This window comes from Pelophylax lessonae (genome assembly GCF_965119305.1).
Source record: "Pelophylax lessonae genome assembly, chromosome: 9".
Classification (NCBI taxonomy): domain Eukaryota; kingdom Metazoa; phylum Chordata; class Amphibia; order Anura; family Ranidae; genus Pelophylax; species Pelophylax lessonae.
Genome location: NC_138776.1, coordinates 126,110,746 through 126,135,571, shown reverse-complemented (window position 1 = coordinate 126,135,571; position 24,826 = coordinate 126,110,746). Strand labels below are relative to the sequence as shown.

Sequence of the window (24,826 nt, the reverse complement as noted above, 5' to 3'; positions counted from 1 at the left end):
TTATTGTTTTTTTTTTTTACTAGTAATGGCGGCAATCTGTGATTTTTTGCGGGACTGCGACATTGTGGCAGACAAACCTAACCCCTGACTGACATTTTTGACACTTTTGGGGGGACCAATGACATTACTACAGTGATCAGTGCTAAAAATATGCACTGTTACTGTAATAATTACACTGGCAGGGAAGGGGTTAACATTATGGGTGTTAAAGGGGTTAAATTTGAGATTTTTAGCACTGATTACTGTAGTAATGTCACTGGTCCCCCCAAAAGTGTCAAAAATGTCAGTTAGGGGTCCGATCTGTCCGCTGCAATGTCGCAGTCCCGCTAGAAATTGCAGATCACTGCCATTATTACTAGTAAAATAAATAAATAAAAATTACATAAATCTTTCCCCTAGTTTGTAGACATGATAACTTTTGCGCAAACCAATCAAAATATGCTTATTGCAATTTTTTTTTTTACTTTTTTTTATACTAAAAATATGTAGCAGAATACAAATTGGATGAAAAATTTAGATTTTTAATTTGTTTTGGGAATGTTAAATAGCAGAATGTAAAAAATATCGTTTTTTTTTTTAGAATTGTCGCTGTTTTTTTTTTGTTTATAGCTCAAAAATTAAAAATCGCAGAGGTGATCAAATATCACCCAAAGAAAGCTCTATTTGTGGGGGGAAAAAAAGGACATACATTTTATTCCGTTACAGTGTCGCACGACTGCACGATTTTCCGTTAACCACTTCAGCCCTGCCCACCGCAGTTTTACTGCGGCAGGCAGGCGCTCTTGGGCAAAGTGACGTAGTACTCCGTCGCTCGATCAGGAGACTGTAAAAATCACATAGGTGATCAAATACAACCAAAAGAAAGCTCTGTTTGTGGGGAAAAAAAGGACATCAATTTCATTTGGGTACAGCGTCGCACAACCACGCAATTGTCTGTTAAATTCACGCAGTGCCGAATGGCAAAATAGGGCCTGGTCATTGAGCAGCCAAATCCTCCGGGGCTAAAGTGGCTAAAGTAACGCAGAGCCAAATCGCAAAAAAATTACCTGGTCATTAACCACTTACCGCAAAGTGACATAGGGGTACGCCGGGTAACTTTGCGGGGTTATACCGGGATGATGCCTCTAGCTAGAGGCATCATCCCGGTACCGTGGTTTAGTGCCAACGGTCGGGAGCTGCTCGATCGTTACCTGGGTGAGCGGGAAGGGACATCGTCCCCCCCCTCCCGCCGCCTTCCGTGACTTTTAACCGGCCTCCTGTCCCACCGGGAGACCCGAGCACCCAGCCGGCACCTCCGCCGGCTGGATGGAGTCCCGATCAAAGCCGGAAACGGCTTCGATCGGGTCTCCGATAACGTAACCCGGAGGCGGCGTCCATGACGTCACTTCTGGGTTACTGTGCTGCAAAAGGCGGCAAATTTAAAAAACGGCTGTATACAAAAACGCTGTTTTCAGACCCTTGATCCCTCCATAAAGAGTACCTGTCTCCATAAAGAGTACCTGTAAACTGATATTGGTGTCAGAAGGGATGTTTACATTGCTTGTGACAGCAATAAAAGTGATCAGATTTTTTTTTTTTTTTTTAAAAACCTGTAATAAAGTTAAAAAAAAAAAGGGTTGTGTGGCTTGCTCCCGATCCAAGATGGCTGCTTAGCTCCAAGCTCCTGCACCTCGAGGCCTGGTCTTTTACCAGTATAGCCTGCTTACACCCGAATTTTCCCTCTTAAACATGGGGAGTACCTCCAGGAGCAACTCGGCCACTCGCTCCCGCACTCCGCGGAAACCGGACACTCAACTGAGCCGCAATATACCCGAGCTGTTCCGGTCGCAAACTAAGGACACACAGCGGCCTACTCCCTCCTCCTCTCAGCGGTCTCGCTCTCGCTCCCGCTCACCGAGTAGAGCCCCACCCGGCACCAGAGCCCGCTCTCCTACCTCGGAAGACTCTCCTCCGCCAGTCTACTTTTCCATCAAAGATCTCCAGCTTGTAGCGGCGGACATAAAGGCGGACATCGAGGCTGCCCTCTCGGCGGTGGTTGGGGAGCTCCGCAGTGATGTTCAGGCCATGTCCTTGAGGGTTGCCCGCCACGATGCTTCTCTCTGTCATGTCCAGCAAGTGACCGAATCACATGCCTCCCTGCTCAGAGACCTTAACCGCCAAGTGGAGGACTTGGATAACAGGGGTCGGCGAAAGAATTTGCGGGTTCGTGGTATCCCCGAAAGTGTGGAACATCAGAATCTGCCACAGACCGTCACGTCGATCTGTAACGATCTTTTAGGGAGACCCCCGGACACTCCGGTCACTATGGACCGCATACACAGAGCTCTGCGACCCAGGGGCAGAGATAATGACCCCCCTAGGGATGTGGTTTGTTGCTTGGCCAATTTCCAGCTGAAGGAGGATGTTCTACGGAATGCTCGGATTCGCCGCCATATTGCCTTTCAGGGAGCAGAGATCAAGATGTACCAGGACCTTTCCAACATTACTCTGCAGCGACGGAAGGAATTACGCCCCTTACTGGAGGAGCTTCGCTCCAGGGCGATTGTATACCGCTGGAAGTTCCCTTTTGGACTCTCTGCTACATCCCAGGGCCGCACAGCCCTTCTTCGGGTCCCGGAGGATCTGGAGCATTTCTGTTCTACATTGGCTATACCCTATGTCAACTTGCCGGACTGGTATAGTGAATTTTGTATTTCCCCCCTACACAGGGTTGCCTCTATGGAAGGCATTCAACCAGCGGGGAACTACAGCATCAGCAGACGCAGAGCCTATCCGTCCTCTCCCCCTCCATCCGGAGGGGATGGAGCCCCTCGCAATGGCAGTCCCACCGCGTCTCCTGATCACAGGAGAGCGCGTCGTACACCCTGAACTTAGAGATTTTCTCCGGTAAGTGCTGTCGCATCCCCAACTTTCCCTGGTTCTACTTTTTGTTACCTTTTCTTTTGTGCTTTTCGCGGACATGGACTGTGTGAGGACTTCCATCGCTAGCTGAAGACATGCCCCTGTCTGGACTGCCCCTTGTGTTTGTACCACCTAGCTTCTCAGCGGAGCCACTTACGGCCGGTGGCCTACTGTGATGGTGCCTTGCCGGGATTCCCTCCCGATCTCATTCGCTCTCCCGATGCCCTGGGTCCCTCTCAGCCTGCCCGCCTCCCCTTCCCCCACCTTCCCGCCATGTCCGGAGACAAACTGCTGTGTACTTCTCCCTGTTGTCCTCTTTGGGTTGCAGGAAGTTTCCATCGGCGGAGGACTTGCTGCTTTGGAGGATCTCTGGAGCCAATACTGACTAGTCCATCCTTCCCCCTGGCCCGGATCCCGGCTAGTGACTCTTCTGCCTGCACTAGCCCCGATTTGCTTCCTCCACATCTGCTGGACTCCTGATCCTTGCCCAGGGCTCGATACCTGATACCTGTCGCCTGACCTACATGCTGTGATTTGCCTTGGAACTCTGGACAGCGTTATAACCTGGTAGCCTTACTTGCTGTTTTGCTAGTTTGCCTGCTTGCATTTAGAAATCCATTGCTGCGGTCGGATGCTGGCGGCTTGCTGGGGGCACGGATGAGTGGGCCACGGGAGTTTTTTTTTTGTTCTTATTTTACGCTGTTTTATTCATTTTTACGCACTTCATTTTTTTTTTTTTTTTTTTTGGGGCAGCTGCCTCTCCAAGGTCCCCGCGCGCAGCTATCCACCATCTGTACTTCCGGGTCTTTTGGATCCCCTCCCTTATATATTTTTTGCGGGGTTTGGGCGGGTGGCGGGCGGGAGGTTTGATTGTACCATATTATGGAGTGGCGGGATTAGGACGCGATGTCTACGGGGCCCTGTGCTCCGCCTACTTGCCCGGGGGCTGGGGTTTAGGTGGCTGTCTGGCGAGGGGGCAGAGTGCGGATTAACCCCGGTCCTCAGTGTCTGCTACTTAATTCCCAGTGTAACTGTGGTCTCCAGCTCCTTGCCATACATGACCCTCTGCTCTAGTTTGCTCCCCTTCCTAGATCTCTCAGGTGGGTTGGGACAGTGGGAATGTTCTGTGGTTCTGTAGTCTGTGTTCACATTTAGTGGTTCTCCCTTATGCAGCCAGCTCTCACCGGTTCTTCTACATCTCAGGTTGTTTGTTCCTTTCTATGGTTGGTTGTGTCAATTGTTTGCGCCCCTTAGGGGGCGGCTTAGATCTCACTTTAATGCCTTTTCAGGTTGTGGTTTACACAAAATGCTTGCTTACTCCCCCCTGGGACCTTGCACTACAGTTTCCGGCTTGTTACCCCTCCCTCCCCTCCCCACCTCCCAACGGATGCTGCTGACCCCTCGGGGGGTCTTCCAATCCTCTACATGCTCCATGCTCTCCTTCCCAGCATCCCCCCCCTTAAGGCTTCTCTCTCCCTCCTGCTCTTTTTCTACTTGTGGTCTCAGTCTCCCCCCAACTGCACTTACCCTTTATACCCACACACCCTATGCTCCCTGTCTGGTCCCCTTTCCCTGTTATGTGCTGCCCTATACTTGCCCTTTGTGTGCTACCTCTTGCTTCTGCTCTTCCTGTTGCATAGACTAGCCTCTTTTCTCCCCGTTTACCCTTCAGTTGTATTCAGGCTCCCATTCCTCGGTCTTCAATGGCCCTACAGGTGCCTGGTGCTGACCTCCACTCTTGGTTCACTTTCCTTCCACACTCCCCAACGGTGGTTGATTTATCTGCTCCCGATTCATATCCGACTTCTCTTCCTGGGATTGCCCCTCTTCCCGGGATTCCCTCTCCTTACCGGACGCCGTAGCTGGTCTACTGGTCCCGCGGATTTTGATCTCCTTCCCTCTTTTTCCCCTACACCCTTCACCTCCCGCCTCCCTCTCTCCCGTCTCACCTAGCCTTTCTTTTTTTCTCTCCCCCCCCTCCTCCCCCTCTCCCCCCCTTTTTTTCTTTTTTTGTTGTTGTGGTATGTGTCTTTAGTCTTCCCTGTTGTTGGTCTTTGTATCAGTCTCCCCCTGCCTGTTTTTTTTTTTTGAAGATGCCTTGTCTACACCCGGCCCGTTCGGATGCTCAACTTCTGAAAATAGTTTCCCTGAGCGTAAAGGGCCTGAACACGCCGCAGAAACGATCTTCGATTTTGGCGCACATGCGTAGGCTCCGGGCGGATGTGGTTCTCCTGCAGGAGACCCACTTCCGCTCGGACTCCATACCTCGCTGTCATAACAAATACTACCCAACGGTGTTCCACGCCACCTCACCTGACTCGAGAACCAAAGGGGTTACGATTCTTATTGCAAAATCGCTCCCGTTGACCATTTCGGACTCTCTGGCGGACCCCCTTGGCCGTTACCTTTTTTTGGCAGGCTCTCTTCATGGCCTGCAGATCACCCTGGCGAATGTGTACAGCCTGAACTCCTCCCAGGTGCCCTTTTTCCGGGCTGTTATTTCGGAGCTGATCCCATTTCAGAAGGGTACCCTGGTTTTTGGAGGGGATTTTAATGTCCCCTTAGACCCATTACTGGACACCTCCTCAGGCTCTTCCTGCCTTCCCTTCAAGGCTTTGAAACAAATCCGGTTGAGTTTACAGAAATTGCAACTTCATGACTCCTGGCGCACCATGCATGCGCGGGACAAGGATTTTACCTTCTTTTCTATGCTTCATCATAAATACTCTCGGATTGACTATCTGTTCCTCTCCCAGAGGGATCTCCCGTACCTTACGGACACCTCCATTGAACCGGCTCTTCTATCAGATCACAATCCGGTCACAATGACTTTGTCCTTGCCAGTTTTTACTCCTCGTGACAGGGTTTGGCGCTTAGATGCTTCTCTGCTGTCGGATTCGGCTAGGCTCTCTGAGATACGCTCTACTCTTCAAGACTACTTCAGAGAGAATGCTGCCCCGATACATCTTTGCTGACCCAATGGGCCGCTCACAAATGTGTTATTAGGGGCAAGCTTATGGCACTCTCCTCTGCCCTGCGAAAGCAAAGAGAGGCGACTATTGCGGAACTCCTTAGTCAGATCTCCACCTTAGAACGGGCACATAAGAAATCTTTAGCCCAGGACACTTTGGTGGCTCTCACAGAGGCTCGTGAGTACTCGTAGAAGCTTTTTGCTTTCACAGAAACTCTTCTACGAATATGGAAACAAGAGTGGCCGTCTTATCGCTCGGGCACTTCACGCCCGGAAGGCTAAAACCGTGGTTCACCACCTTTGCTCCTCTACTGGGACGAAGTTGACGAACAACAGGGATATCTCGGCGAGTTTGAGCGCTTCTATTGTCAGCTATACAATTTGCCACAGGATGTCCCTTCCTCTTCGGCTTCAGACACGAGGTCTCGGGCCATTGCGGACTTTCTCGCGCAGAACCTGCCTCAGGTTGTTTCCCCCGATTATAGTACTTCCTTAGACGCTCCTATTTCTCCGCTTGGATGGACGAATGCACTTAAACAAATGAAACCAAACAAAAGTCCTGGACCTGATGGCCTGCCGGTCGCCTATTACAAGTCTTTTGCTGATGTATTATCCTCCCCGTTCCTATCGGCGTTCAATTCTCTTTCCTCGGAAACCCCTCTACCCCCCTGCATGTTGGAAGCACACATTGTGGTTATTCCAAAAGAGGGGAAAGATCATACGTCTCCGTCCAATTACAGACCAATTTCTTTGCTGAATGTGGACGTGAAACTTTTCGCAAAAGTCCTGGCGAATAGGCTTCTCCCACTCTTGTCCAAGGGTATTCACCCTGATCAGGTTGGCTTTGTCCCTGGCCGTGAGGCCAGGGATAACACCATCAAAGCTATCAATCTTCATCATGCCCTCTCTACGACCCGGCAACGGAGATTTTTCCTTTCCCTGGACGCGGAGAAGGCATTCGATAGGGTCTCATGGGACTATATGGCGGCAGCCCTTTCTGCCTGGGGCCTCGGTCACCGCATTCTAGGATTCATCCTATCCCTTTACGCGAATCCACGAGCTCGTGTTAGAGTTAATGACACCCTATCGGATGCCTTCCCCATCCATAATGGAACCAGACAGGGGTGCCCCCTGTCCCCGATTTTATTTGTACTGACCTTGGAACCCTTCTTGAACAGCCTCCGGAGAAATGAGACCATCCAAGGAGTCCGCTTTGCGGGTGGGGAATACAAGGTGGCCGCCTACGCGGACGACCTCCTGCTGTTTCTGATGGAGCCCGTCACCTCGCTCCCTGCAGTCATGAAGGAGTTCCGCCATTATACCACCCTGTCTAATCTTAAAATACATTTTTCCAAGTCTTTCGCCCTTAATGTCACCTTGCCTTCCCCAGCTGTTCAACATTGTCAAGATAATTTTCCCTTTACCTGGCAACGGGACTCTCTCACGTACTTGGGTATCCAGATCCCTTCTGACCTTCATTATTTGTTCGCCCGTAATTTCCCCCCGATCTTGACCAAGATCAAAGCAGATCTATCGGCCTGGACCAAGCACCCTCTCTCTTGGTTTGGGAGGGCTGCAGTCCTCAAAATGAACGTCCTGCCTAGACTTCTTTATGTCATCCAAACAATCCCGGTGACTGTCCCGAAGTCATTCTTTCACACCTACAAACAACTAACAACTGCGTTCCTTTGGCAGCACAAGCGACCTCGCATCCAATACGATCTTCTTTCCCTTCCCAAGCATAAAGGGGGGATTGGTCTTCCTGATATCCGCAATTATCATATCGCGTGTCATCTCACGAGGATTGTCGACTGGAATGTCCACAGAACCTTTAAGGACTGGGTTCCCATAGAAAATGGTTATACCACTCTCGACTTGTCCACACTTCCGTGGATTAAGTCTTCCCTAATTCCAACTGCATTGTGGCCCATTGATCAGCGCGACACTTCGCACTTTTCACCAGGCGTGCAAGACTAAAGCAGTCTCGGCGCAATTGGGCCGATGACCCCGATCAGACTCAACCCTGATTTTCCTTCGGGTATGTCCCGTACCTACGCATTGGCCTGACGCCGACTGCGTATTCATCACGTCAGCGATGAAGAGAGGAAAAGGCAAAATGCCCTCCCATCCCGCCTTGGGCCTTCCTTCTTCTCGGCCACTTTGTTTCATCTTTTATCCGCAAACACCCGTGCAAGAACTCTCTATCCCCTTTTGACGACCTCTGTCAGCAAGAAGGCCCGCTTCGCAGGCTTATCTTGATTACCCATTCCCTCCTGTTTAAGCACTCGGGGCGCACTGTACGCAAAAGATGCGAAGCTTGGGAAAAGGAGCTGTCCTGCTTGTTTTCGGAAGAGGAATGGGAACAAATCTTTATTAAGAACCACAAATGCTTGCGGAATGTATCGGCTCAAGAAAATGGATACAAAATTGTATCCAGATGGTACCGCACCCGACCCTTTTGCATAAATTCTTCCCCTCCGTCCCTTCCACCTGTTGGAGTTGTCTGTCTGATACTGGCTCCCTTCTTCATGTCCTGTGGTCCTGCCCGAAACTGTCCTCGTTTTGGCAGGAAGTGCATAAAATAACCACGCAAGTAACCACATACGCTTTGGAATTTTCGCCGGCTCAACTTCTTTTGCATCACACCCCAGCATCACATGCTTCCTACACAAAATCCCTGGCGATACATATGATTAATGCGGCCCGACAATGTATACTGGTGCTGTGGAACTCTACGCAGCCCCCGACGTTTAAGCAATGGCTCAAAAGGGTATCCGCTGTCGCAGAGATGGAAGAACTCGTCCACATTGCTCACGACACCCCTGCTAAATATACTAAGAAGTGGGTGTGCTGGCTTCATTTTGTTACCATGACAGAATTCTCAACCCTAAGTTGTTAGGATGGCAACTGCTCGCCTAAATTGTCCTGGTCAGTGAATTTTGGTAGCTGTACATTTTGTTTGGTTCTTAAGGAATCATTTTGATAATTGCCTCCCCCCCCCCCTCCCGGTGTTGTGGCGTGTATTTGTATTTGTCGAGTGCTGTTTATTCATTTCTTTTTTTTTTTTCCTCCCCCCCCCCCTTTTCTACACCCCCCCCTACCCTCCCCTCCCCCTCCCCTTCCTCCCTTTCAGTCCTTACTAGTTCCTCCCGTGCATTACCTCCCCTCCCATATGGCTTACGTGCTCTTTGCTGGTCGGCTTGCCGAGTGGCGAGCACTCCTTCCCATCCCCTGAACGCCCAACTACGGAACTAGGCCTTCTAGCACCCCTCCCCACCTCCTCCCTCTCCCAGATCCGGCTTACCGGAATCCTGGGTGGGGGAGGACGTTGTGTCAGGTCCCTCCATGGCACATATGGCGCTTTGTGGCCGCCATGACTGTATTTTTACTACTTCTGTCTGTGTCCATGGACACACTCAGCCATTACTGGATTACTGAGCGTCTCTGTTTATAATACTGTATACTGTGTTGGTACTCACCCTGATGGACCTTATGTGGTCTCTGCCTGATGGGGAGGTCCTCTCCTCTTAAGCTACTCATAGGCTGACATGTAATGTGTTGCAATGTTATGTTTCTCACTTGTACTGAATTCTGACTGTACTGTTATGTTTGGCGTTCATTTTCTGTAATGCTCCCTGTTTTTTCTCAATAAATTGTTTTGGAAAAAAAAATAAATAAATAAATAGGAAAAAAAATTAAAAATGTAGCCGCCGCCATCACCGTTAGCTCGCGCACAAAAGAAAAACGTATACGGAAGTCGAGCCGCGAATGAAATCGCTGTTCAAACCACACATGTGAGGTATCGCCGCGATCGCCAGAGTGTGAGTAATAATTTTAAAAAAAGAGCTACACTCCAACTCTAAACTGGTAACCGTTAAAAAAAAATTAAAGCGTCGCCTATTGAGATTTCTATTGACCGAAGTTTGTCGCCATTCCACGGGTGCATGCAATTTTAAACCGTAACATGTTGGGTATCTATTTACTCGGCGTGACATCATCTTTCACAATATACAAAAAAAATGGGCTAACTTTACTGTTTAGTATTTTTTAAATGCAGTGAAATGTGATTTTTCTAAATTTTTCCAAAAAAATGGCGTTTTAAAGACCGCTGCGCATATACCACGTGACAAAAAAATATTGCAATGACCGCCATTTGATTCTCCAGAGTCTTTGCTAAAATAATATATATAATGTTTGGGGGTTCTAAGTAGTTTTCTAGGAAAAAATACTGATTTTAACTTGAAAACAAAAAGTGTCCGAAATTGGGCTGGGGCTTAAAGCGGTTGTAAACCCAAAAAGTAAAAAAAAACCCTGCAAGACAAAGGCATAATGAGCTAGTATGCATCGCATACTAGCTCATTATGTATTACTTACCTTAGAACGAAGCCCCGACACGGACCCTCGAACATCGCTGCGGGCGCCGCCATGATCCCTCGCCGTCTCTTCCGGGTTCGGCGGCTCAGGCGCTGTGATTGGCCGGAGCCGCGATGACATCACTCCCGCGCAGTGACTTTCCGGCAAGCTCCCGGCAAGCAAAACTGAAGGTCCCCCCAGGCCTTCAGAGAGCATGCGCCGCTCGTGTGAGCGGCTGCATGCACTCCAAATATCTCCTAAACCGTGCCGGTTTAGGAGATATTAATTATACCTACAGGTAAGCCTTATTATAGGATTACCTGTAGGTAAAAGTGTAAAAAAAACATGATACTACCGCTTTAAGTGGTTAAGGGGGCAAATCCTTCCAGTCCAGAAGTGGTTAAACATGTGTTCATTCGATTTTCCACCCTGCTCCTCCATAATGTTCTTATCACTAAAGTCAAATACAAATGTGGATTTGACCCCATAAACAATTAGAAAGATGACATAAATTTTCCCCAAAAATACAATTTTTAAAGTTCTACTTTTGTGTGGCCAGCTTTACCCTTCATCTGCAAATAGAATTATTCATTGCACATGACAGCTTAGGATGAATCAAAGTAGTCAGGGAATGTAAGTGGGCATGCTGGGACCTGTGGGCATGCTGGGACATGTGGTTCTATAGTAGCTGAAGAGATCTAGGTTTCCCAGTTGTAATCAAAAGAGAACTACAAGTACACTTGTCATGGAAGTTGCTGGCCCAATTTAGAAAATGCTATTTTCTTGGCTGTGTCTGCTTTCCATGCTTTGAAATCACAGATCAGGGACATGCAAGTTCCACAGTTCTCTATACTTAGGACACAAAGTGCTGAAGCCAAAGAATAAGCATAAGTAGTGGTGCAATGATTCCTCCATAATGCTCTGACTTTGGGCTCAATCATATCATGCCCATTGAGCTGCGTTTCTCTGAACGCCACCGCACACGTATGCTGTGAACAGGGCACTAAAGAAACAAAGCCACAGGCTGGAGTTATTTTTAGACGGCAGCTTGTGGCGGATCTTTGTGGAAAATGAACTTTACAGATGGAAACTGCAGAAATAGCAGTCTGGAATCCTGCACACTCTATCTGCAGGTGCTGGCTCGGAGCCCTGCCTGAGCACATTATTATCATGGCCTCACCCCTCTATTTCGTAAAAAGGAAAGTAGGAGGGAAATTCCCAGGAAAGAGGACTCTACGCTGGTAATTGGTTGAGCGCAGGAAGTATGAGGTCTATAAAAGCAGAGTAACATGCTGTGTGTGTATTCAGCTTATTCATGATGAACTGTAGCAGCAGCAGTGTAGTGATGACTCCATCCTTCTCCACGTGGAGAGCAGCGCAGCCAGGACTCTTCCTGCAACCTGTCTGGGACTATGTGCTATCTAAAGAGCACATCATCAAATCTCCCTTCTACCCAGTGCTGTTCTCCTTCATTGTCTACATGGCTTTCTGTCTCCCTTACCTGGCACTGGACATCCTCTGTCTCAGAATACCAGCATTGAAGAAGTACCAAGTGCAGCCTAAATCCAGACCCACGTTGGCCATGGTGCTGCACTGCTTGGCACACACCATCTACAGCCACCTGGTCTTCATATTTCCTCTGAGCGTTGCCTATTGGTACTGGAGACCGGTGCACCTGCCATCCCTGGCACCTGAGCTGCACCGCATTGTGTTGGACATCATTGCCTGCATGCTTCTCTTTGACTTCCAGTACTTTGCCTGGCACTTGCTGCATCACAAGGTCCCCTGGCTGTACAAGACCTTCCACAAGACGCATCACAAGTACACTGCCACCTTTGCCCTGGCAACACAGTACTCCAGCGCATGGGAGATGCTGTCATTGGGGTTCTTTGCTAACATCAGTCCCATAATGCTGGGGTGTCATCCTTTAACTGAGATGGTCATCTTTATCATCCATATCTATCTGTCTGTGGAAGATCACTGTGGCTATGACTTTGCCTGGTCCACACATAGACTGGTGCCATTTGGCCTATGCGGGGGGCCAGGACATCATGACCTCCATCACCAAAAGTTTGTCTGGAACTATGCACCCTACTTCACTCACTGGGACAAACTATTCAATACACTAGCAAGGCAGACATCGAAGGAGCCACAAGACTGATGTCAATGCATAGACTGAATTGTCAAATGACATCTTCATCTCCAAGGCATCAAATGCTACCTGATAAAAGGAAAGGACGCTGGACTGTGCTCTCCAGGCTCTGAGATGCCTGTGCCTACCAGTGTTCAATAGACTCTGCTCTACAGTTCAGAAAAAGAACTTATCTACGACCTTTGATAAGATTTGCACTTTAAGAGAAAAAAGCTGATATTGTACTTTTTATATTTATACATATTTATTACGCTATTGTGACTCAATAGCGGTAATTTTATAAACAATTGTTTTGTATATGTGTTATTTAAATATATGCTAATTTATTTATTTTTAAGTAATGTACAATTGTGAAATTCTGTAAAAAAACAAAAACAAAATGAAGGAAGATTGTGTTGTACGCTGAAGCTATAAGGTACAGGTTACACAGAAGAATGTCATAGTATGTATGCAGTATGTTTAGGAAAGTTTTGCTGATAGTTAACGGAGTTGATAAAATGTTTGTTTCTACTGCACTGAAAAAGTCATGATTGTTTTAGAAGGTTCAGGGAATTGATGTCAGAAAGAACCAATGTATGTTTGTAAAACGTTATTTGAAGAAAAAGCAAGACATTTCTAAAGATCAAATAAGCTCATTTGTTATGTTAGCGATGTAAAGTGCAAACGTTAGAGTTTATCTACTAAAGCGTTTTATGCTTTATTTCTTTTTTTACCTTGCGTATTTACACCAGACACAGCTGGCTGTGAAAATCATGTCCTCAACCATTTTTCTATTTTTTATCTGATGATGTAAATATTTATTTTGGTCAAAAAACTGTTGACTATATTTGTACAAAAGATAACATTAATAAATTATTACTTATTCCTAACAAGTACATGGTATCAGTGTGTAACATTATTCATTATGTGTACATAAGGAATCTAATATCTGCTTCCAGTAATACATATTTGCCAGAAAATGGGGATATTGGACTTCTTAGAACATAAATTAGTTAATAGCAATGGTTAATATGGCTAAGGCTACTTGTGATTTACATTTTTGGTCCAATGAGACGCACAGTGATAAAGTAATAAGAAAAAGCTTATAATAATAATAACTGTAATTAGGGGCTGAGTTAAGAAAAGCCGAACAGAGAGTATGAGGTTGATTTACTAAATGCAGAAATACTGCATTTTGGAAAGTTGCTCCAGAGCTTAGTAAATGAGTAAAATCTATGCTAACTTTCATCATCCAATAATGTGCAAGCAAAAATGCTGTTTTTCTTTTCTTTTCCCTGCACGTGATTGGGTACTCTTTGCAAAGTGAAGCTTTATGTCATTTACTTGCTCTGGAGAAACTGCACTTGCAGAGGGCAACCCCCTTTTGCAAAATGCACAGTCTATTTGCCTTTAGCAAATCAACCTGCATGTGTGTACCATTGGGTTTCAAGTATATGTAAACTCTAACAATAGATTTCTCCAAGGGCTTGCACACTTGACCTTTTGAAAGTATTTTATTATATCTGTTTGACGAGTGCAAAAAAAAAAAATAGCCGTTCATACAGCCTAAAACCTTGTGAGCTGATAACTTCCTGTGCTCTCTGCCTCCTGTTTGCTATTGGTTAGAATTGTTCCCTGCTATTTCCATGGACTACAAAACACCTTCCCCTGTTATTAAGAAGAAAGTGAAGTTTTATGTAATCATAACACACTTCTTGTACTAGAATGACAATACCGCTCAATACTGTTGTCCCCTTAGGACAGGAAGTGTGTTAATGGCAGGATTATTAGATTAAAATAAGGGAAAAAAAGTAAAAAAAAAAATGAATGCAGCCACCACAAGGATCTTTAAGCTGCAATATTATCAATTTTTATCATTGAATTTAGATATGCTTTAGGGCAGTGGTTCTCAACTCCGGTCCTCGGGACCCACCAACAGGCCAGGTTTGCAAGATAACTAAATTACATCACAGGTGATCCCATTTGCTGCTCAGCGATTGCAGTATTCTAGTCTGCATCTCCTCAAGGTAATACTTAAAATCTGGCCTGTTAGTGGGTCCCGAGGACCGGAATTGAGAACCACTGCTTTAGGGGACATTCTATGAACAAAATCCTATACTTAAGAGTATTGAGAACACAGTTCTGCTTAACTATTGTTCACCAGAGATAGACTACTTTGTGCAAACCAGGATTCAACCTTGATTAAGAACATTTTAAAAACTCGTCCTTCTGCTAACTGACAAACATATAGTGCACCACTCACACTCTTAAGGCCCGTACACACGTACCGATCGTCGGCATACAAACGTCGGTGGACGAAGGATCTGCCGATTGTACGCGTGTTAGTATGGTGCCTCCGACAGATGTCTGCGCACAATCCGCGGACAAAAGTCTTTCTTGCAAACATGAAAATTTTTGTATGCCGACACCAGAACGGACGATTGTTCGCCTGTCAGTACACAATTCGGCCGACAGACCGCAGATTTGCAAGACTGGGCATGCTCAGAAAATAGAAAACACAGGGAAAGTTAACCATTACATGACATCACTTCTGCAGTCGGCGGACAAAATTCTTGTGCTGTCCTTGTGCTGTCTTTGCACTTTTCAGCAGACACCGACATCCCGGGGAGAAAAGAGGAACATTTGTATGCCGACCATCGGTACGTGTGTACGGGGCTTTAGTAGAACACTTTTATGCCAGTGGTTTTTGTTCTGGCACATTAAAGCGGTAGTATACTCTTTTATTTGACTTTTTCCTACAGGTAAGCCTATAATAAGGCTTACCTGTAGGTACAATTAATATCTCCTAAACCTGCACGGTTTAGGAGATATTCGCCCTGCATGAAGCCGCTGACTTCAGCGGCGCATGCGCTCTGATGGTCCGGCGATGCATGCTAGCTCATTATGCCTTGGTCCTGCAGGTTTTTTTTTTTTATGTATTTTTTTACTGAGTATACAACCACTTTAAGGGCATTTTCACACTGGCTGCTGGGGGGCAGTAAAAAGTGACAGCTGCACAGTGGTTTCACCACCGAAGAAAAGTAAACGATGCCTACAAGCAATGACTATTGGTATGTGTATGACCTTGGGGTTCAGTCATTGTTTTAAGAAGCACTCTACACATGCATAACTTCAACATGTGTCCTTGTTTTGATGGAGGAGGAAAGGATTGACAAATAAGCACGAACACAGTAATGTTCTTTTATTAGAATATAAATCTTAATAAGACAAATGTTCCTCAATATTAGTACTGTAAAGCAGGCCATAGATGGATCGATGGTTCAGCAGGGACCGGCCGAGATTCAATCCATCTCCGGCAGGCTGATTGTACCCAAGTCAGTCCCTCAATCAACTTGGATACAACCAGCATGTTAGATTTTTAGCATGCGATTATTGCCAGCGGCTATAGCTACTATCTGTAATCACTGTGTTTTCTCGGCATGGACAGCCCCCCGCACCCTTAACCCCCCCCCCCCCGCACCATCAGTGATGGAGGAATCAAGCGATTTTCTTTCCGGGTGTCAGGAAAGAAAATCACATATTCTATGGCCTGCTTAAGTGGCAAAATCTGAAGCTTTTCGAGGTTGACCTTATGATGTCATATATTGATATAAACAAGATCAGACCAGCCAACAACAGAAAGATTTCTCTTGTTTAGTCAAAATGGTTAAAAAGAGAAATCAAATAGTTTCCCCCACGTGTGCTAAACAGCATTGTTGGAGATATCTGCACTGCTGGCTATTGTATTCTGACAGCCACAGCACCCATGGATGTTTAGATGTTCAGGATATGGGAGATAAAAGGACTAATATACTAATATACAGGTCGCATTGAGACAGCATGGGGAAAGTATGTGTAGGAATGGAGGAGGGCTTGCACACTTATGCGGGTTCCTGCATCGCATTCCCAGCGCAGGCAGTTCGCATTGCTATATGCAAATCGCTGGGGGTGTCAATTCAAAGTCAACGACACCCCCAAATCAGTTCACATATCGCAGTGTGAACTGACATTCGGACATGAATCGGATCGCATAAGTGTGAACCTCCATGCGATTCGATTCTGGCGCAGACCCAAAAATAGGTCATGTGCATGTTTGTGCCAAATCAGATCCAAATTCAGCCATACTATCTGTATGGCTGAATTCGCATCGCACAGACATCGCAGTGCACTCCGAATCACATGCGATGTCTGCCATCGCACTAATGTGAACCGAGCCTGAAAGAGTTAAAAAAAAAAATCCCTGTGTCAGAGAAACAGAATCAATGAAGATGCTGATCCATTCATGCTGTCCCCATTACTTGATCCCTCTCCTTCCCCTGTTGAGAGAGGAAAGAGGAGAGATCAACCCAGTAAACCGTACCATGTGATTACTGTGACTGATCATTACATGGTACACAGCCCCTTGGATTAGCTCCATACAGTGTCTCTGTGTACCAAGCTATAATGACAGTGCTTACCGGGTGGAATACTAAACAGTAAAGTTAGCCCATTTTTTTTGTATATTGTGAAAGATGATGTCACGCCGAGTAAATAGATACCCAACATGTTACAGTTTAAAATTGCATGCACCCGTGGAATGGCGACAAACTTCGGTCAATAGAAATCTTTATTTAACGGTTACCAGTTTAGAGTTGGAGTGGAGCCCTTTTTTTAAATTATTGCCCACGCTCTGGCGATCGCGGCGATACCTCACATGTGTGGTTTGAACAGCGATTTCATTCGCGGCTCGACTTGCGTATACGTTTTTTTTTGTGCGCGAGCTTAATGCATGCCCCCCCCCCCCCCCCACTAGCCAGGGGCCCCATGATAATATTGCAGTAAACTCTGTCACAATAGGCTAACAGAAGATGTAACAGCAGCATCACTCACTACTCCTGTCAGCAGGGAGGAGGAGAAGCACAGCAGTGCTGCCTAGTCTTGCAAAGTGTGGCCAGGCAGGGGAAGGCAGCTGGTAATTTTTGTAGTATTCTAGTATGGCCTTGACAACTAACTGTCTTTAAAGTGGGAGTAAACTCTCTTGTATGATTTTTACCTATAGGCAGGAGCGGACTGACAACCCATTAGCCCCCAGGCAATAGGAGATCATGGGGCCCCCAGGTTTAAAGATGGCTGCCATGTCATGAACGTGTAGACAGGCAATAAGAAAACGAGGAGCCTCTCATGGTCAGTGTCACCTTACCAGCATCATGGGCCCCTGGGCAAAGTATTGCACTGGAACCCTTAGCAGGGAGATGGTCACCTGCAGTATGCATAGTGCATCGCAGCACACAGTGGGTGTGGATAAATTATGCCACATATTGGGGGTAGAATTTTAGTGTGATTATCTTTTTTCTTTTTTTTTATTTATTGTTTTTTAATTTCATGATGTTTTACATTTTATTCACAACACTGGTGGGGGCATGAAGCTTTGGTGAGATATCAACGGTCTAAACAGACTCCTGAAGTCTCACATTTGCTACAGAGAAAGGGACAAAGAGTACATGCTAAGGAGGGTATTATACTGGTGGGTATTGTGTGCAGGACAGGAGTATGGAGGGTATGACAGTGGGCAGTATGTACAGGAGAAGAGTGTGGAGGGTATGACAGTGGGCAGTATGCACAGGAGAAGAGTGTGGAGGGTATGGCAGTGGGCAGTACATACAGGAGAAGAGTGTGGAGGGTATGGCAGTGGGCAGTACGTACAGGAGAAGAGTGTGGAGGGTATGCTGGTGGGAATTGTGTATAGGAGAGGAGTGTGGAGGGTATGACAGTGGGCAGTCTGTACAGGAGTGGAGTGTGGAGGGTATGACAGTGGGGCAGTATGAACAGGAGAGGAATGTGGAGGTATGAGAGTGGGTAGTATGTACAGGAGAGGAGTGTGGAGGGTATGACAGTGGGCAGTCTGTACAGGAGATGAGTGTGGAGGGTATGCTGGTGGGAATTGTGTATAGGAGAGGAGTGTGGAGGGTATGGCAGTGGGCAGTCTGTACAGGAGAGGATTGTGGAGGGTATGACAGTGAGCAGTATGTACAGGAGAGGATTGTGGAGGGTATGAAAGTGAGCCGTATGTACAGGAGAGGAGTGTGGAGGGTATGACAGTGGGCAGTATGTACAGGAGAGGAGTGTGGAGGGTATGACAGTGGGGCAGTATGAACAGGAGATGAATGGGGAGGTATGAGAGTGGGTAGTAAGTACAGGAGAGGAGTGTGGAGGGCATGACAGTGAGCAGTATGTACAGGAGAAGAGTGTGGAGGGTATGCTGGTGTGGAGGGTATGAAAGTGAGCAGTATGTACAGGAGAGGAGTGTGGAGGTTATGACAATGGGGTAGTATGAACAGAAGATGAATGGGGAGGCATGAGACTGGGTAGTAAGTACAGGAGAGGAGTGTGGAGGGTATGACAGTGAGCAGTATGTACAGGAGAAGAGTGTGGAGGGTATGCTGGTGGGAATTGTGTGTAGGAGAGGAGTGTGGAGGGTATGACAGTGGGGAAGTATGAACAGGAGAGGAATGTGAAGGTATGAGAGTGGGTAGTATGTACAGGAGAGGAGTGAGGAGGTATGAGAGTGGGCAGTATGTATAGGAGAGGAGTGTGGATGTATTAGAGTGGGCAGTATGTACAGGAGAGGAGTGTTGAGGTATGACAGTGGGTAGTATGTACAGGAGAGGAGTGTGGAGGTATGAGAGTGGGTGGTATGTACAGGAGAGGAGTATGGAGGGTATGACAGTGAGCAGTATGTACAGGAGAGGAGTGTTGAGGTATGACAGTGGGTAGTATGTACAGGAGAGGAATGTGGAGGTATGAGAGTGGGTGGTATGTACAGGAGAGGAGTGTGGAGGCTATGACAGTGAGCAGTATGTACAGGAGAGGAGTGTGGAGGGTATGACAGTGAGCGGTATGTACAGGAGAGGAGTGTGCAGGTGTGACAGTGGGTAGTATGTACAGCAGAGGAGTTTGGAGGTATGAGAGTGGGTGGTATGTACAGGAGAGGAGTCTGGAGGGTACGACAGTGGACAGTGTGTAAAGGAGAGGAGTATGGAGGGTATGCTGGTGGGAACTGTGTGCAGAAGAGGAGTGTGGATGGTATGACAGTGGGCAGTATGTACAGGAGAGGAGTCTGGAGGGTACGACAGTGGACAGTGTGTAAAGGAGAGGAGTATGGAGGGTATGCTGGTGGGAACTGTGTGCAGAAGAGGAGTGTGGATGGTATGACAGTGGGCAGTATGTACAGGAGAGGAGTGTGGAGGGTATGAAGGTGAACAGTATGTACAGGATAGAAGTGTGGAGGGTATACTTATAGGTATTGTGTGCAGGAGAGAAGTGTGGATTGTAGGACTGTGTGCAGGACATAAGTGCAGAAGATATGATGGCAAATAGTAGGTGCAGGAGAGAAGTACAGATAGCATGAAGGCAGGTGTGGGGGGATGTTTTTTAGTTGGGGAGATATTTATTTTAAATGCAGTGTCTGAGGGGTGACCAGGGAGAGATGTTGGGAAGGAAGCATTGGGAGTGTTCTGGCTCTCGCTGGTAATCATGCTGGAAGCATGAAGGGCGCACACTCTCAGCACAGAAATCTTTACATTTAGGACGCATATATGTGGCCTCTCAGTGTTAAAGCCTACCCGCCAAGAGGTCGCTTATATGCGTACAGCCAGCGGAAAGTGGTTAAAGCGGAGTTCCACCCCCCCACGAGAATACAACTTTTTTTGCCAGAAATTTAGACATCAATGGCTGTGCATTGAGTTATTTTGAGGGGACAGCAAATTTCCACTGTTATACAAGCTGTACACTCACTACTTTACATTGTAGCAAAGTGTCATTTCTTCAGTGTTGTCACATGAAAAGATATAATAAAATATTTACAAAAATGTGAGGGGTGTACTCACGTTTCTGAGATACTGTATGTGAGTGTGTATGTATGTGACTGTGTATATATGTGTGTGAATGTGTGTGTATGTATGTACAGTATGTATGTGATATATATGTATATGTGTGTGTGAGTATGTATGTATGTATGTATGTATGTATGTGAATGTGTGTGTGTGTGTGTGTGTGTGAGTCAGTGTGTATGTATGTATGTGAGTGTGTAGGTATGTGTGTGTGTGTGTGTGTGTATGTATGGATGTATGTGAGTATGTATGTGAGTGTGTAGGTATGTATGAGAGTGTATGTATGGATTTATGTGAGTATGTATGTGTGTGAGTGTGTGTATGTATGTATATGTGTATGCATGTGAGTGTGTATGTACTCTATGTGTGTGAGTATGTATGTATGTGAGTTTATGTATGAGTGTACGCACATGTGTGTGTGTGTGTGTACGTATGTACTGTATGTATGTGTGTGTGTGTGTATGTATACATATACTGTATTTACATGTATATGTGTGTATGTATGTCAGTAGGTAACTGTTAGGTCTTGGTCACATGGGCATACTTAAGCATACATCCGTATGCTGCATCTGATGTGTATACATATTTGATATACACTATGTATAGCATTGCTTATATATGATGTGGACATTTTGCCATTTATAAACTTTTTTATTGTCCTTTGTCTACATTAGTATTAAAAATGTTAATGTATGATGGTGTGCTAGTCCATTGCTTTCCATTTATCTGTATTTTGGAGTAATAATGAGAATTTCTCTACTGGACATTCAACACCCAAATCTCTTCTTTATGACTACTTAAACTACTCTTATACTGTTAAAGGTTTGCAAAAGTTGTATTCATTTATTGCCAAAGCCAAAGCATCAGCATGCCATCCAGGTAACTAAAATTGCCATGTGAAGAGACCAGCAATGATCACTACATCATTTTCTAATGACAGGTGTCTGTACACTTGTGAAGCCAGACTTTTATTATATTTAGAAGGCAGCTCTCAGCCGTTCTTTGTGAAAAAAATCCAGCTGAAGCTGGGTAAACATAGCAGTAAAGATACTGTTTAGGATTAATTCTTATACTTTACTGGTAGATATTAGCTAAAACCTCTCTGTGTAGACATTGTTTTCATTACTTTCTATTTTGTAAAAGATAAATTGGCAGGGAATTCCCGAGAAGAAGTCTCCATGCAGCTAGTCAAAGGAGCTCAGGAAGAAGGAGGTCTATATAAGCAGAGCAGCATGCTGTGTGTACTCAGCTCACTTAGAATAAACTGTAGCAGTGTGCTGATGACTCCATCCTTCTCTACATGGGGCGAGCAGCACAGCCAGGACTCTTCCTGCAACCTGTCTGGGACTATGTGCTATCTAAACAGCACATCATCAGATCTCCCTTCTACCCAGTGCTGTTCTCCTTCATTGTCTACATGACTTTCTGTCTCCCTTACCTGGCACTGGACATCCTCTGTCTCAGAATACCAACCTTGAAGAAGTACCAAGTGCAGCCTAAATCCAGACCCACATTGGCCATGATGCTGCACTGCTTGTCGCACACCATCTACAGTCACATGGTCTTCATATTTCCTCTGAGCGTTGCCTATTGGTACTGGAGACCGGTGTACCTGCCATCCCTGGCACCGGAGCTGCATCACGTTGTGTTAGACATCATTGCCTGCTTGTTGCTCTTTGACTTCCAGTACTTTGCCTGGCATTTGCTGCATCACAAGGTCCCCTGGCTGTACAAGACCTTCCACAGAACGCATCACAAGTTCACTGCTACCTTTGCCCTGGTGACACAGTACTCCAGCACATGGGAGATGCTGTCATTGGGGTTATTTGCTACCATCTGTCCGATGATGCTGGGGTGTCATCCTTTAACTGAGATGGTCATCTTCATTATCCATATCTATCTGTCTGTGGAAGATCACTGTGGCTACGACTTTGCCTGGTCCACACATAGACTGGTGCCATTTGGCCTATACGGGGGGCCAGGACATCATGACCTCCATCACCAAAAGTTTGTCTGGAACTATGCACCCTACTTCACTCACTGGGACAAACTATTCAATACACTAGCAAGGCAGACATCGAAGGAGCCACAAGACTGATGTCAATGTACAGACTGAATTGTCAAATTCAATTTTCATCTCCAAGGCATCAAATGCTACCTGATTGAAGGAAAGGACACTGGACTGTGCTCTACAGGTTCTAGGATGTCTTTGACACAAAGCTGAACTAGAAAACTTTGCTCTGAATTACAATGTTTTGGGGTTTCTTTTATATTCTATATTACATGCCTTTAGAAAACACAATGGGATATTGTACATTTTATATCTTTACATATTTATTACGCTTTTGTGTTCTTTTTTTCTACTCTAGCTCAGTAACTATGATTATATTAACAATTGTGTTGCACATGTGTAATTTTCCTGAAAATGTATGCTAATCAACTATTTTTAACTATTGAAATATGGAAAAATGCAGATAAAGAAAAGGAAACATGGTATACACAATATTATAAGGTACATGTTACAATAAAGACTGCCATAGTATATATACAGTTTGTTTAGGAAAGTGATATTACAAATTCAAATGGTGACTGTGAAGTATTTGATGATTCATAGTTGATAAATGTGATAATTCATGTGTTTCTACTGCACTGACATAGTGATTGTTGCTTTTTAGAGCTCAGAAAGAAAAATGATATGTTTGTAAAAACTATCTTAAATAATAAGCAGGCGTTTCCAAAGACCAAATATACTGAGTTTAATAGGTGACATTCTAGACCTAAAAATTATATGGAAAGACTTGATCTACGAAAGGGATTTTTAACTTGTACACCAAGGTATTTGCACTAAACGCAACTGTAAATGTTACAGCATTTTACAATGTTTTTATCTGATAATGTAAATACTTATTTTTGTTGAAAGTTTTTAGTGAAACATGTTTGTCATATATTTATTCAAAAGATATTAATAAATTGTCATGTGTAGTGTATCACAGTAATCAACATGCATTATTCATTTTGTGTAAAAAAGACATCTAACATCAGATACCCAAACATTTTAGGCTCTATGCACACTGGGCATTAAAAAAAAATGCCAGTTCCTTTGGCAGAAAAAAAAACCCTCATATAGAGAATTTTATGTACAAAGTTTAGACGAGTTTAGGAGAGTTTTGTGTTTTTTCTGCCAATAAGCTCCAATCAGAAACACAAACCAGAAGGGTTTTTTTTTTTCCTGCCTCTAAGCATTGAGCTCAAAATATGCCTGCAAACGTCCTAAAGGGCATGGGCACATAGGATAACATTGAGCTGCTTCTACAGGCAGAACACAAAACTCCTGTAGAAGTAGTGATTTTTAAGCCAGTGTGCATAGAGTCTAAAACCTAAAACCAGTTGCTTGCAGAAATACACATTTGACATAATATGGGGTTAACCAAACAGAAAAAAGTAACTGGCAATAATTATTATGGTTGATGGCTAAAAGCTTTTGGAATTCACATTTTTTGGTCAGAGTCCAGACTAAAAAAAATATTAGCTGTTATTTTCCAGATGCTGAAAAGAAATAGTTGTAACTAGTGTGCCTCAGGGATCAAATACTTAAAGACTCCTCAGAACATAGAGCCCATGTAAACAAAAGACAGTCGGTTTCATGGGATTGTTCAAACACACAGACAACCACCCTGATTCAACCCACATTATAACCATCTGATCACTCATGATAATAAAGAAACCCAGGAGACTGAGGTGTGGAAAATTCTGGTTCCGGCCCATTTGGTTGGGTTTTCAAAAGAATATGAATTCCTTTAACCTTTATTACACCAGAAGTTTAACACATAGACCAATGCCACCCTTAACACTTTAACCAAAGCACCTCCTCGATCTTTCAGGACTTCAACATTAGCCACTGGATACCACCATAAACACTCAAAAAACCCCAATAAAATTAGAGCCGAGACAAAGGGAGAGGAATGACTGCTTGGGTAAAGATTTAGACTGTTGTACCAGACCACAGATATTGAACATAGAAAGGAAAACATTTCACTCCAATTGGTTGATTAAAATTGAATCTTCCAGCCTTTTCTTTGACTGCCCAGGATCAAAGTGGTGAGGACCTTCTGGTAATAGCTGTTTTGCTGTGACTTCTTATCAGGGATCAAGATATGAACCTGGTTTTTAAAAATGCTAGCGTCAGATCTGTCTCAGGTCGTGTCTCCAGTGCATTTATCAGTGCGGTATATAGTTACATAGTTACATAGTTACATAATAGGTGAGGTTGAATAAAGACAATAGCCCATCTAGTTCAACCTGTGTAGGTGTGTGTGGCCATAACCATCTCTCATACCCCTGAATGTTCTGATTCTTGAGATGTACGTCTAAGAGTCTTTTGAAAGCCACCATACTTCCCGCAGAAACCACCTCTTGTGGTAGAGAATTCCACAATCTTGTAGCCCTAACAGTAAAGAACCCCCCACGTTGCCTGAGGTTAAAACGCCTCTCCTCTAATTGCATTGTATGCCCTCTAGTCCTCATACAATCCTTTCGACTGAATAGTTTAGTTCCCCTCTCAGGCATCTCTTCTCCAGGGAGAATAAATCAAGCCATTGCAGA

The 24,826-nt window shown here is 45.3% G+C and overlaps 2 protein-coding genes across 2 annotated transcripts; both read left to right on the top strand.

Moving 5' to 3' along the window:
* Positions 1–11,564: 11,564 nt before the first annotated feature.
* LOC309563694 (cholesterol 25-hydroxylase-like protein) lies at positions 11,565–12,496 on the top strand. The gene has a single exon (XM_082268290.1). The coding sequence runs from the start codon at positions 11,571–11,573 to the stop codon at positions 12,384–12,386; it is 816 nt and encodes a 271-aa protein (XP_082124416.1). The 5' UTR covers positions 11,565–11,570; the 3' UTR covers positions 12,387–12,496.
* Positions 12,497–21,475: 8,979 nt separating this feature from the next.
* Positions 21,476–22,580, top strand: LOC309563208 (cholesterol 25-hydroxylase-like protein). Its single transcript, XM_082267570.1, has one exon. The coding sequence runs from the start codon at positions 21,525–21,527 to the stop codon at positions 22,320–22,322; it is 798 nt and encodes a 265-aa protein (XP_082123696.1). The 5' UTR covers positions 21,476–21,524; the 3' UTR covers positions 22,323–22,580.
* The last annotated feature ends 2,246 nt before the right edge of the window (positions 22,581–24,826 follow it).

Excerpts from the sequence above, each read along its gene's own strand:
- LOC309563208 (XM_082267570.1), top strand. The coding sequence starts at position 21,525 with ATGGGGCGAGCAGCACAGCCAGGACTCTTCCTGCAACCTGTCTGGGAC.
- LOC309563694 (XM_082268290.1), top strand. The coding sequence starts at position 11,571 with ATGACTCCATCCTTCTCCACGTGGAGAGCAGCGCAGCCAGGACTCTTC.